A 12,870-nucleotide genomic window follows, 5' to 3' on the forward strand; every position below is an offset into this window, starting at 1 on the left:
GAACCATCTCTAAGGTGAGTGGGACAATCACGGGATCCTCCATTCATTCCGCCTTTACTGAGTGCAGAACTAGCTGCCACAGTGCCAGGGCGAGTTTGTCGGGGGGCCCGGGGCCTCAGAGCAGCCCACGAGACCAGGGAGCTCAAGCCAAAGTGGGCATGTTGCCGCCCAGCTCTCCAGCCGCAGCTCTGACTTGCTGGCCGCGGGACCTGGGGCTGGCCGTTCAGTTTTGTCTTACAGCAATAGTGATGCCATCCCTCCCGGCAGCACGAGGAGGGGTTTGCGCCCAAGTGTCGAGCTTGCAAAGGGCTCTGTGCACAGGGATGTGAACGCACATGGGGGCCCCAGATGACTTCTCCCCTCCCAGGTGAAGCTGTGAGCAGACCCTCCAGGCCCTGGCCCTGGGTCCAGGATGGCTTAGCGCTGGGGACGCGAGGCTGAGCCTTGATCTTACAGGGTCACCCCTCCCAAGCCGGCAAGTTCTTGGGGGTCAAGCCCTGTGTGTACCCCCGCCCGTCTCATGCTCCTACAGACCTAGATGCTTAGCCTCCCCCACGCCTACACACACCTGCACATACTCACCCAGACACTCACACCCACCACCCACACGCACGTGCGTGCAAACACACACACACACACACACACACACACACACTGTCAGACCAGAGGGCTTTCCCAGAAACAAAGTCACAACTAGAGTGGGATCTGAATTTCTCTCCAGACCCGTAGGTTATAATTAAAGCGTGTTTCTAGCCAGAGTCCTGCCCGGCCTACACATAATCCCCCTAAGGTGCAAGTGCCCGTAGAGGGTACGGCTTGGCCCAGGCTGAGAGGCTCCCCACGGCAGTCCCGGACCCCCATTCCCACCAGCCCCCTGCGGGCAGATGGGGAAGAGGCAGGCCCAAGGGTCACGAGGAGCAGCCCCTGCTGTGGCCGCCTGTGAGAACGAGAATGAGTCGGCCCTGGTCAGGTGAAGGATCAGAGAAGGTTGTTCGGGACCTGCTCCCTCCCAGCACACGGTGTCTGAACCCCATCTCTTGACCATGTGGGCCTAGAGGAGCTCTTTACTCACAAAGGGGTGACCTGAGGCCCAAGACACCATGGCTGGGAGCCCTGCAGCTGTTCGAAAGGAGATGCTTCATGACCTACCCCTCTGACTCTGCCACCAGCTGCTAGTGTAGAGATGCCCGCCGGTGTAGACCAGAGGAAAACGGGGCTGCACCATGGGGACCATCAGGGTGGGAAGCTCTGGAGATAGGTGGTCCAGGTCCAACTTCCATCCTCAAGTGCTCCCCAGCTGAGAGGCCCTGGCAAGCAGCTTACTTCCCCTGGCCTCAGTCTTCTCATCTGCGAAGTGGGGACACCACCATGGCAGGCTGCAGAGGGATCTAGAAGCACCATGGGAAGTGCACACCTCCCAAGGAGCACTGCACACCTCCGGTGGCTCCCTGTGGGCCACCGAAGTCCACCGAGGCCTGGCCCTGTGACACTTCCAGCCTCTTTTCTCGCCCTGCTCTGGTAGCACCAGACTGTGTGGGTGTCTTCCCAGCCCCTGCCTCTTGTCCCATTGCTCCCGGGCCAGGAATACCTCTTGGCCTTGCTCACTCCTACTCAGCTATCAAGACCCAACTCTCATGTTACCTCTTCCAAGAAGCCTCCCTTGACCGCCCGTGGAGCCGGCTGGGCTGCCTCTCCTCTGCCTGTCCAGCACATTCCGCTCCGTGCTGGAAGGGACAGCTTTGGTGTCTGTCTCCCTCCCTGGGCTGGGAGCAACCAGAGAGCACAGGGCGCCTCCCAACCACCTCAGCCTCCTCGAGCCGACCCAAGGCTGGGCCATAGGAGGCCCGCGTGTGTTTCTTGGACTCCAGGGAAGGTTAGGTGACAGGGCGACAGCGTTGACAAGACTGCCAGGTACACCGCACTCGGCGGGAAGCAGGAGACAAGTGGAAGGAGAGCTGATGTGCAGGTACAGGGCTCGGGCGCCTGCAGTCGCTGGAGGGAAAGCCTGCCTCGTTCGGTGGCAGGTCCCTGGGTCCGTGAAGAGTGCGACGTTACTCCAAACCCCAGAGCCTTCGGAGGGTACTGCTGAGAGGCGTTGCCCAGCGCAGACATTAAAGGCTGAACAACACTTGGGTGGAGACGTGTGTAGGAGCGGTTGTCTTGAAGCTTCCGGACCACACGGGATGGCTTAAGACCACGCCCCCTTGAAGTTGATATGGTCACGATGTTCAAAGCACCATCCCAGTGAGGGCGGGAACAAGGTCCGGGAACAGCCTTCTCTGGTTCTTCACCTGGTCAGAGCCGAGCCTCCCAGGTGCCACCTCCTCCCAGCAGCCCACAAAGATTTGCTCAGGCAGGGGTCGCCAGGCTCTGCACCCCAGCACTTCTGTGCTCTCCTGTCCTGCTCCAGAGACAGTGAGCTCCCTAGAGGCAGAGAAGCAGGGGATGGCGTTAGCACGGCCAACGTTGGATCCTTGCAGAGCGCCAGGATGTGAGCAGAACGGGGAGGGAGAGCAGCTGCCGAAGGGCCGCGGGGACAGCGCCCAGGAGCAGCCCCGGAAGCTACGATTCACGCCCGTGGGAAGTCCACACGGGACAGTTTATTTCTAGGATCTCTGCAGCCAGAACGCGGGGATGGTCTCGGCACAGCTCGAGTGGAAAGACTGGTCAGATCTCACGAGGCCCAAGGCTAACACTGCCGGTGACGCTGATACCGGGCTGTTCTCTTGTGTTCCTGCTCATTTTAGTAAAAGTAGAGTCTTCCCCGCAATCGTGCAAAGACGACAAAACGGAGCTCCCCACTCGCTGCGGAAGAGCAATTAGCAAGCCCGTCTCGTTGCCTTCAGCTCACTTTGGGGCTGGGAGGGCGCCCTAACTAGTAGTTTTAGGGCTCTTCTTATCTTAAGTATCATCATTTATAAGGGATGTCTGCGAATACAGTCAAATTTTAGGAACCTCACCTCACACACCAGCACCCCGGTGTGAAGGATTCCACTCCAAGCAGGAAGTGGAGGACCCAGAGAGGAGTCGCGGCTCCATCCCAGTCGGGTGGCCCGTCCTTGCCGGGGACGGTTTTTGCCTCGGGAGGTGGGAGCCACGGAGGCTGTGTGACCGGGGTGCTTCTGTCCCTCCCACATGGCCTTGGGTAAACACACGATCACTTACTGTGTGTCCACAGCTGACGGGGAACCAAGGCCAGTCCTGGGCCCGCACAGAACTCACGCCACACGTGGCTGACGCGCTGTCCCGAGGCTCCCCGAGCACCCCCAGCTCACGAAACGGGTGTGTGGCAGGAGGGGCCGACTTCCAGCGAGCCACTACGTTCCCCGTCCATGAGCCACTACGTTCCCCGTCCATGCGCCCGCTGGCCAAGGGTGGGTTGGGCCTGCACAAAGTCGGAAGGTGGGTCTAAAAACTACTCAGGCTACACACTGTCCAGCTCCTCTTGGATTTGGGGAGGTTTTCACAGAAATGTTGGCAAAGCTAACCCTCAGGATAGACAGATTTTATGTTCCTGTCCTCATAAAAAGAGCTGAAAAGAAGCAGGGGGGGGGTGGCAGGGAGGGCTGAGGCCCGCCGGGGCCCTGAGGCCTGGGAAGGGGGCAGTCCCCAGTGGCGGGGGAGCTGACAGGACCCGGCCTGCGCCCGCTTGGCCAGGGATCCTGTGAGCGCCGAGCTAGTACCAGAAGGACCCCTTCTCGGCACAGCCCCTGACCGCAGCCCGTAGCCCGCAGAGCCAAGTCTGAGCGTGGGGCTGGGTGAGGAGGCCTTCATCGTGGCCCGAGGGTACCTCAGGCATTAAGAGGGCATTTTTTCACAGCCTAAAAATGCTTTCTTCATTTTTCTCTGACAGCTGGTGAGGGAGGAATGCAACAGGATGGCCACACGGGCTTTGGGCAGACAGCAGGCTCAGACCTGGGCAGAGCCGCCTTTATCCCCGCTAAGAATGGGCTTTTAAAGGATATATTAGGGGAAGGCCTGGCCCGTTTACATTCTGAGTGAACTTAGGGCACTTTCTCCTTTTGTTATTCGGGGGCAGAATGAGCTCTGCGGCCTCAGGGTTCTGGCAGCTTGTGCACGCCGCGTTTCTATGGGACCCAAACCCTCTGTCACTTTGCCCAAGTCAGCCCCAGCCGTCAGCGGGCTCTAGCCCCGGGTTTTCGGGGAGCACGGGCCTCTAGGCCCGCTTTGCCCCCAATACCAAGTGGCCAAGGACAAGCCTCTTGCTCTCCTGGCTCTCACTAAGTGTCAGTCACTTCCTCACATGTGTCGAGACTCAGCTCAGAACTTATCTCCCCCAGGAAGCCTTCCTGACCTCGTGTCCAGTATCCATATAGGGCATGGCCTAAAGCGGGCAGGTGTTCAGCTGACACCTGTGAGTGGGTCAGTGTCCCTTCCCAGGCAGTACAGGCAGTGTGGGGCTGCACATTAGTTCTCTTTGGGCCCCAGGAACCGCCCCCCACATCCTGCTGGTCACACAGAGAGCAGGAGTGAGTGGCCCCATAAAACACTCTCTTCCTTTCCACTGACACACAGGGTTCCTAAGATGCTGCTTGAAATGAGAACTGCACCCCTAAAAACAAGTTGGCAAATACCCAGGCCCCACTGACTTTCAGATGCCTGGTCCCAGTGTGGTTGTTTAACTCTGTTGCCTTCTTGGCCCGAGGGAGACGATCGCACCCGTCCCTGAAGGTGTGGGTGAGACCCGAGAGGCGTGCGGGGTAAACAATTTGGCTGCGGCTCGTGGGCTACTCATGCCTGGGATCGGATCCAGCAGCAAACCATCCACCACAGGAGGACAGGCCTGGAGCTGTACCACCACGGCCACCCCCAAGGGGCCCAGGAGCTCCTGGGGTGAACAGGAGTTATTTGGGGCAGAGGAGGAGAGGGAAAGAGGTGGGGCTAAGGAAACCCAAGGAGGAGACCCAAGTAGAGAGATAAGGCAGCCACCAGTGGGCAGAGACAAGAGCCCAACCTGAAAGCCAGCTCAGGTCCCACACCAGCCAGACCTTGCCATCCGGACTCCCCTGGCCTCAGTCCTCAATCTGGGAGATGACATCAGCATGAGGACCCTGGGACCCCATGCCAAACCCCGGCCAGATGGATGCCCGGCAACCACAGCGAGGAGTGGAGGAGGCCGAGTCCGCCGGAAGCTCAGCGAATTCCCCGGGGCTGGCCTGCGCCCTCCTCCACGCAGCCCCAACCCGGATTCCAAAGACCAGGGCACGCGTGACCAAGCGCAGCGAGGGACAGCACATTCCATTCCCAGGGGCTCCATTCGGTTCCCCACTCTGCCCTGAGGCACCGTGAGAAGCCTGGCACACCCTCTCGCCTCTCTGGGCCTCGGTTTCCCCCTCTACAAAGCAGTTGGAAAGCGATGGTCTCTAGGAGCCTCCAGGCTCCGACACGCCAAGATTTTCTGCCCCAGTGGATGGGAAGCTGCGAAACGGAGGCTCCCAGGTTGACTCTGTCTGGAGTACAGATGCGGCTAGAAAAATGCACTGGTGGGCACTGGATCCGGGCCCAGCCGCTGCTCAACCCCCAGACGTGGGTCACCCAGGAAGGATTTAGCCGGGACCGTGAGGCACAAACACTACAAGGTGCCACCCCCTAGAGAGGCCTCGTGGGGCCATAGAGGCTGGTCAGTCTCTTCAGTGTCAGATTTTGATGATCTGTTTTGGGCCCGTCGCTCTCCCCCACTGGAATGCAAAGCCCCCCGGGGCAGGGTCTGCGTGCTGTTTATTCACCTGTGTCCCCTCAGTGTCCAGTCCCGGTTCCCGGACAGATGGGGGCTCAGGGACAAAGCAGAAGGGAAAGAGTGAGCGGGTGAGGCAGAAGGTTCTGAGTCCGGCTCTTACAGTTCCAAAGCTGTGACTTTTTACCCTGCAAGGGGGTGACTCACTGAGCGAGGGGGTGATTTACCTGCCGTGAGGCAGTGTTGCTGCTCCCCCGCCGGCTCAGCCTCACGCACATGGGGCTGGGAGGAGGTGGGCTTCTGGAGGCCAGTGTTGGCAGGTAGCGCTCACCATGACCCCCCAAACGGGACAAAGCCTGACCCTCCCTCCTCCCGTCCGCTCTCCTCCCCCAGGCCTCTTCATCTAACGTGGGGGAAACTGAGGCCCAGGGTGGGCAGTGACTCAGGGCAAGCAGCCAGTTTTAGGACTGCTGACAGCCCAACTGCATCCCTCCCCCTGGAGTCCCAGTGAGGACAGATGTACCATTAATTGTAATTAACTAATTATTCCTGCTGCCAACTAGCGGAGGAGGTGGCTGGGGGTGGGGAGCCCCTAAATGACTCAGTCGTGTTTACAACATGCAAACCCATTTAAGAGCTTGTAAAGTCGCTATAAATGGCTCTCTGGCAACAGGGGAGTAACGATCCCGGGTCTCCAGCTGCTGCGGTAACAACGGTTGGCCGCATCCGGCGCAGGGACCTCATTCTGAGATCCAACAGCGCCACCTAGAGACCCTGTTCCAAAACGCTCTGCAGAAGGGCCGCCGCTCGGATCCAGGCCCGGGACACCACCAAGTCCGTGCCACCCACCCACAATGGAGAAACTGAGGCCCATGCGAGGACAGGGCCTGGCCTGCGGCTGCTCAACTCAGAGTCTAAATGGCCGCTGTGACAGTTTCCATCACCCACGACCTCGAGGTCTCTAAAAAGCGACTGTTCAGGAGAGGTTTATGGGCTAGTGCCCTTCCCCCACTCTCTGCTCAAGGGCTGTGCATGACCCGCCGGCAGGGACATTGACTGGACACATGGCAAGGCAAGCGGTCTGGGGCCGAGGCCAGAGCGCGGGCTCAGACCCCCGTTCGCTATTCCCTCTGTCACTCCACAAGAATGAGAATTCCATCAGGTCCCACTGACCTGGGGACTGTCCCAGCTCTGAGACAAGTGTGTCACCTGTGTGATATTGTCGGTTCGTGAGTGTGACACAGAGATCTAGTGAATCCGCCCATTCACAGGCAGGACGTGGAGCCCCTCAGGGTCGTCCCCTGAGACCTGGTGCACAGCCAGGAGCAGATCCCGCTCCTCGCCAGGGATTGCCTTTAGGGGCGGGAGGAGGCTTCAGCTGGCCCTGAGGGACAGGAGGAACTTAGGAGGGGCACTCAGATGGAACCTGGGTTGGCCCAGAGAGGTTTCCCCAGCAGCCTGGTCGAACGGGCCTCCTTTGCCTGGGAGGACCTGAACGTCCCCGGCCACTCACCCACAGTCATGCCGTCCATGTAGCGTTTGATGATATCGAAGGAGTCCCGCAGGTTCCCTTCCGTGATGTCGAAGATGATGTCGGCGTGGTTGGCAGGATACACGGGCATGATGGCCCGGAGAAAGATGATCTCTGTGGGAGGGAGGCACAGCTTGGAGTCCCTGGAGATGCACCATTGGGTCCCGAGAGCCCAGGGCCAGCGAGAAAGCAGAGGGGGCCGAGGGCTCACAGGTCATCACCTAGCTGCCTTTTGATCGGTGGGGAAACTGAGGCCTAGAGAAGCTTTGGGTGCTCCCTCAGATCCTGCCGCTAATGGGCAGCCGTGGCAGGGCTGAGGCACAGTTCGTCATTAGTCATAGATCTTCGTGGAGCTGGGGAGAAGGGGAAGGGGGGTGGATGCGGGGACAAAGGGGAAGAGGTCAGCAAGGGCAGCAGAGCAGAGTGGTCTCCTGTCCCGTGGTGATGTGGGTCAGAAAAGCCACTTCTCAGGGTGGACTGGGCAGTCTGGTGGCTGTGTCCATCTCTCCGACTACCCCGCGTAAAGCAGGGCCAGCTGCCCTGGGCTGGGGGCACAAGGGCCTGATTCTACCCTGGCTCTGGGCGATCTGGAGGTGTCGTCTCTCTGGGCCTCCATTTCCTCATCTGTAGAGTGAAGGAGGCAGACCGCCAGTGGCCGCTAAGGGTCCTTTCAGCCCTAAAGGTCAAGGTCAGGATTGCCTGGGCCCCAGATGTTAATAGACATCCCCAGCCACACTGAACTCCCTGTAGAATCCATGCCCAGACCAGCACTGCCCGAGAGGCCACAAAACCGGCTCTTAGGGGTTTGGGAAGGATTTGTCTGTGGTTTTGTGGAACCTGTCATTTGGCACAAGACAAGCAGCAGTCAGGGGTGTCCTCCGGTGCAAGCCCCTGCCGCCCTGCAGAGTTTCTGGGCCTCTCCTTTTTCTAGAAGAACGGGTCAGTGGTGGGGGGGGGGATGGGCTGCCCGCTCTTTCAGGCAACCGTATCCTTGGGGAGCCTCTCCTGCCTTCAGCAACGGGACCTGTGCCCTGGCCCATGCTCCCGCATCTCCGTGGGAGGCTACCACAGTGTGTAGACTTGGGGTTCGGTCATGCTGGCTCAACTGCACCTCTCCCCTCGGGGGGCCAGGGAGCTCTTCTTGATTGCTGTGCCCTGGAGCCTGGCCCTGAGCCTGATACCCCGGAGGCCCCGTCCACGTTTGCCCCATGAATCAATCATGATGAGCTCCTCTCAAGGCCAGGGATGAAGACCCCACAGAGGAAGGGGTGGCCGGAGACCACAGCAGCCTCCGCAGAGGGGCTGCACTCCCGGGAGCAAGGAGTACAGGTGCCGGGAGGGTGCCACGCCGCAGGTCCCACCCCCGCGGGAAGGGTGTGGTGATGGCGGGTCTACACAGCCGGCCAGGAGCCACCTGCAGGGTAGGGCTGGGAACCCTGACTTACTCCTGGGCTCCCTGGATGCGGTCTAGCCCCTCGGTCTCCACGGTGACCTTTCTGTATATGCCCATAGCATCAGGCCCAGCCCTGTGATGGCTCCCAAGAGCCTCGCAGTGGAAACCTCTGTCCCAAATTAGGGCTTACCCTTCCCAGCCTGTCTCTTGCCAAGCCTCTCCCACTCCAGCCAGGAAAACTTGGCTTTATTCCTCCGATACCCACCGCCCCCCAAACTCACCTCCAGACCTTTCCAGATGAGTTCTCCACCTGGCACCTTCCACTCTCCTGGCTCCCCACTTTCCCTATTTACCTCCTATTGACAACGTGGGCTCCAGCATGGAAGTCACTTCCTCCCAGAAGCCCTCCCTGATGCCCTAGTACTTGGCGCAGAGTCAATGCTCAACAGCTGTTTGCCGCACAGCTGTGACCCAGAAGAAGCGTTCTCCTGAGTGGAGAGCCGGGAATAGGCCGGCGTGGTGCCATGCGCACTGGGGACACTGGGAGCTGCCGAGGCCACTCTGTGTCTTTACCAGGATGTAGCTCCTTGGAGGCCGAGCTCTCGGCTCAAGCTCCACTCACCTTCAGGGCGGGTGAACTCTCGGAAGGTGGGCAGCGACACCACGGTATGCGAGATGGTATGCACTGGGTCCAGCACGCAGGTGACGTCGTTGGGACGGCAGGACTTGACACAGCGGACGGTGTCTGTCTTCTCCTGGCGGAGCCTGAGGGGAATCACAGCACAAGGGGCAGATGGGAAAGTCGGAACTGCCCCTCCCCCGGAGACCCAGGCTCCACGAGGAGCCGCAGGTGGCCTGGCGGGGATCGCCTGACCCAGAAACAGCCCCACCGGAGAGGCGCCATGGCCTCTGCAGCCCAGCCACTCGGCGGGGCTGCCGCAGAGCCCTTCCTGCCAGCTGGACCGGGACCCACACTCCGATGTCCATCTGCCCTGGCTGTGGGCAGGCAAAGCTCTGCTGTTGGCCCAACCGTATGGGCTGGGCTTCGGTTTCTGCCACTGCAGATTCACGGGCTCAACAAGTGGGTGTTGAAGCCCTACTGGGTGCGAGGCACCAGGGACACCGAAGCAAACATGGGAGACGTGGTACCGCCTCCCCAGAGCCCCCAGCCAGGTGGGTCACGGGGGTAGGAAGGGAGGGAGCTGCAGATGTAGTGCCCAGCTCAGTGCCCGGCATGAGGAAGTCAGACCCCCAGTGTCATGCAACAGACTGGGAGTGGGGAGAGGAAGGGGGTGGCTTGTTTGCCAGACAGATTTTAAATCCTCCTTATTGTAAAATAAAACACAGATGCAAAACCTACCCGGAACAAAGACACCGTTTAATGAGTATTACGATCACCACTCAGGTCAAGAAAGAGATCCTCCGTCTGCCACCCGAGACCCCCTCATGTGCCCGCACCAACCTCAGCACCCCTCTGCGTGCCTGCCCCCTCCCCAGGACCCCTGTCCTGACGGTGACAGTGTTGCCCACCTGGCTTTCTTTATGGTTCGTATCACAGGGGTGCACGACTCGAGACGTAGCCGTTTAGATTTGTCCGTGAGAAAAGCATGTTCTCAAGTCCTTTTTAATCTATGAGTTTCCTCTGTCTCTTCATTTCCCAGAAGTTGATCTGCTAAGGAACCGGAAGTCTCTGAGCCATAGTGCTTTCTCCAGGCGGGCCGCCTACTGCACCCTCCTGGTGCTACGCAGCGAGTTCTTCTGTTCTCTGCATTTCTGTCACACTGGCTGCTGGATCCAGACCCGATCAGATGCAGCCCCAGGCCCTTTGGCAAGATGACAGTTGGTGACGTCTCTTCTATCGGGGGGCACCTGGTGTCTGGTTTTCTCTCTCTCTGTGATGTCAGCAGCTGTCGATGCTCAGGGCCTAGACCCGCTGATTCATCGGGGATTGCAAAAGGCTGGCAATCTGATTCTGTCGTTTCTTTTCAGTATGTTAGTTGGAATACTTCTGGAAAGAGCGCTGCCCTTCATATGCAGTCTGGAGTATCGTTCATAGAAGAAAAGGAAGATCAATGCCTGATTCTTGCCTTGTTTTTACAAGTTTTCAGGATCATGAACTTTCTCTCTCTCCATCATCACCCAGAGCATAACCATTGATTTTTTTAAAATATCAGTATGAACTCATGGATTTAAACTATTTGATGAATTTCAACCCATTGCAATTATTATCCTTTGCTGGAACTCAAGCTTTCCCCTCTTTGGTCAGAGGGAAGATCAGAGTGGCTCCAGGAATCTTCAGTAGCTCTCTTACTCTATGTCACAACAGGGTGGTCCGTCTCATCTTGTACTTTTCCTTCCCCAGCTACTTCTCCAAGAAGTCTTGGGTTTGTTTGGGTTTTCTTTTAAAGTGGAAAATGGTATTTCAAGGCCACACCCTAGGTACCAGGTATGGTGGGTGCTGCTGGCTTTGCCCTTGCCTCCAGGCCTCTTCTGTGGATTTTTAAAGGTAAAATATATCATGAGTTCCTACTTCTATTTCCAATTCAAAACAAGAACCACACAGTCTTTTAATCTCTTCTATATTACAAAGGAATCCCTTTTCTTCCATGACAGAATCCTGGCTCTTAGGAACACAGGAGACCATAGAATATTCCACAATTATTGATGTAATTATTCCATATTCCAACACGTTAGTCTCAGAAGAGCAATGCTAAAATTATCACCACTGACATAAGTACTTAAAATAATGTTTGTCTGGCAATGTACTCCCTACTCTACCTGCAGTTTTTAACAGATGTGCTCTTTCTACATTGTTTGAATGTATAACAATTCACAGAAAACGATTTCCTTATAACACTCACTTGGTTGTAGCTGGGTGTATAACTATGCCTAATGCTTGCACAGCAATACTTTTGCATGGTGGTAATAATTTGTGTCCTTTGTGCACACAAGTCTGTTTTGTTGGGTGTATAATCTTGGCCTATGTTTTCTTGAGGATGCTAAGTATTCACTTTCTTCTAGCATAAGTGTTGCTGTGAAGAAGTCTGATGTCAATATAATATTTTCCCTTAAGCATTATTGCTGGTTTTACCTAGATGCCTGCTAGATGTTTGTCTTCTCTTTCTTTCTTGGTCTGATAACTTTACAAGACTATGTCTTGGTATTTGCAGCTCTGAGTAGGTATGTTCGGGCATGCTGTGTGTTTTCTCAATGTCGATTTTCAAATCTTCTTCTTTTGTTTTAATTTTTGGGAACTTCTTTGAGTTAGCATTTTTTAATACTTATTTCTTTCCTTTGTTGTGGGCTCAGTCCTCAGAGAATTCTATTATCTGTATGTTGGGTCTTCTTTGTGTGTCTTCAATGTCTGTCACTTTCTCTTTAAGCCCTTTCATCTCTTCTATTTCTTTTTTGATCTGTAAAATTTGTCTCCTTCTCAGCCACTCTTTCTCTCAAATATTTATTTCTGCAGTTATAATTTTTTGCTATAATTTTAAATTATTTCCTGGGTTCCATCACTTCATTTCTCAATTTTTCCTAATTCTGACTTACAGTTTTCATCCATTTTCGACCATTTTCCTAATGCTTTTACTTTGTTTTGCTATAGGTTACAGTTTTGATCTGGATTTGGAGCATATCTTTCTAGTGTGCCTACATTATGCAGAGAGATGCCATTCCATTCCTTTTCATTCTTTTTCTTACAATAATTTTATATGCAATTCAGCATTGCTACTTTTTGGTTGATCATTTCCAAGTGAAATTAATTATCCTGAAATTTTAGAAAAAGGCATATTTACAGCAGCTGTTCTGCTTCACAGAGCTCCCTTTTCTGTCATTTGCAGCAACTTGCTTTCTAATATTCCTCTACATTTACCTGGATTTTCTTTATCTGCAGTCTATTGTCTCCTTCCTATTCAACTCTTCATTTCACTTGCAACAGCTTCTCCATAGTGTGAGATCCTGACCTTAAGGCAATCCTTGCTGGGTCCAGTTCCAAGAGTTCCTAGGGGCTAGATGGCTCCATTCCCTCTACATGTCCATGAGCTCCTCACACACACTGCAATGGAATGAGTAAAGTGTCTCCCAGTCTCAGCTGCTGCTCCAAAAATTTTCTATTGTATTTTCTAGGGAATGTCTGTTGACTCTTCTGGAGTCTTCCACTGCTTTCTTCTGCACAGGTGCTAAGACCCTGAAGGTAGACATGAACTGTATCTTGGGGTTCTTAAGGATATGATGTCATCTTGTTTAGTTGGG

At 55.8% G+C, this 12,870-nt stretch overlaps 1 protein-coding gene across 1 annotated transcript in view; it reads right to left on the minus strand.

Annotated features, from left to right (window-relative positions):
* Positions 1–12,870, minus strand: part of FBLN1 (fibulin 1) — an 80,813-nt gene that overhangs the window by 13,103 nt on the left and 54,840 nt on the right. The window contains exons 15-16 of the mRNA XM_044226470.1: positions 9,242–9,384; positions 7,209–7,340 (exon numbers count right to left, since the gene is read on the minus strand). Coding sequence (XP_044082405.1) covers positions 7,209–7,340; positions 9,242–9,384 — 275 coding nt within the window. The remainder of the gene's footprint in view (positions 1–7,208; positions 7,341–9,241; positions 9,385–12,870) is intronic.

Source organism: Neovison vison, chromosome 12 (assembly GCF_020171115.1).
Source record: "Neovison vison isolate M4711 chromosome 12, ASM_NN_V1, whole genome shotgun sequence".
NCBI lineage: Eukaryota > Metazoa > Chordata > Mammalia > Carnivora > Mustelidae > Neogale > Neogale vison.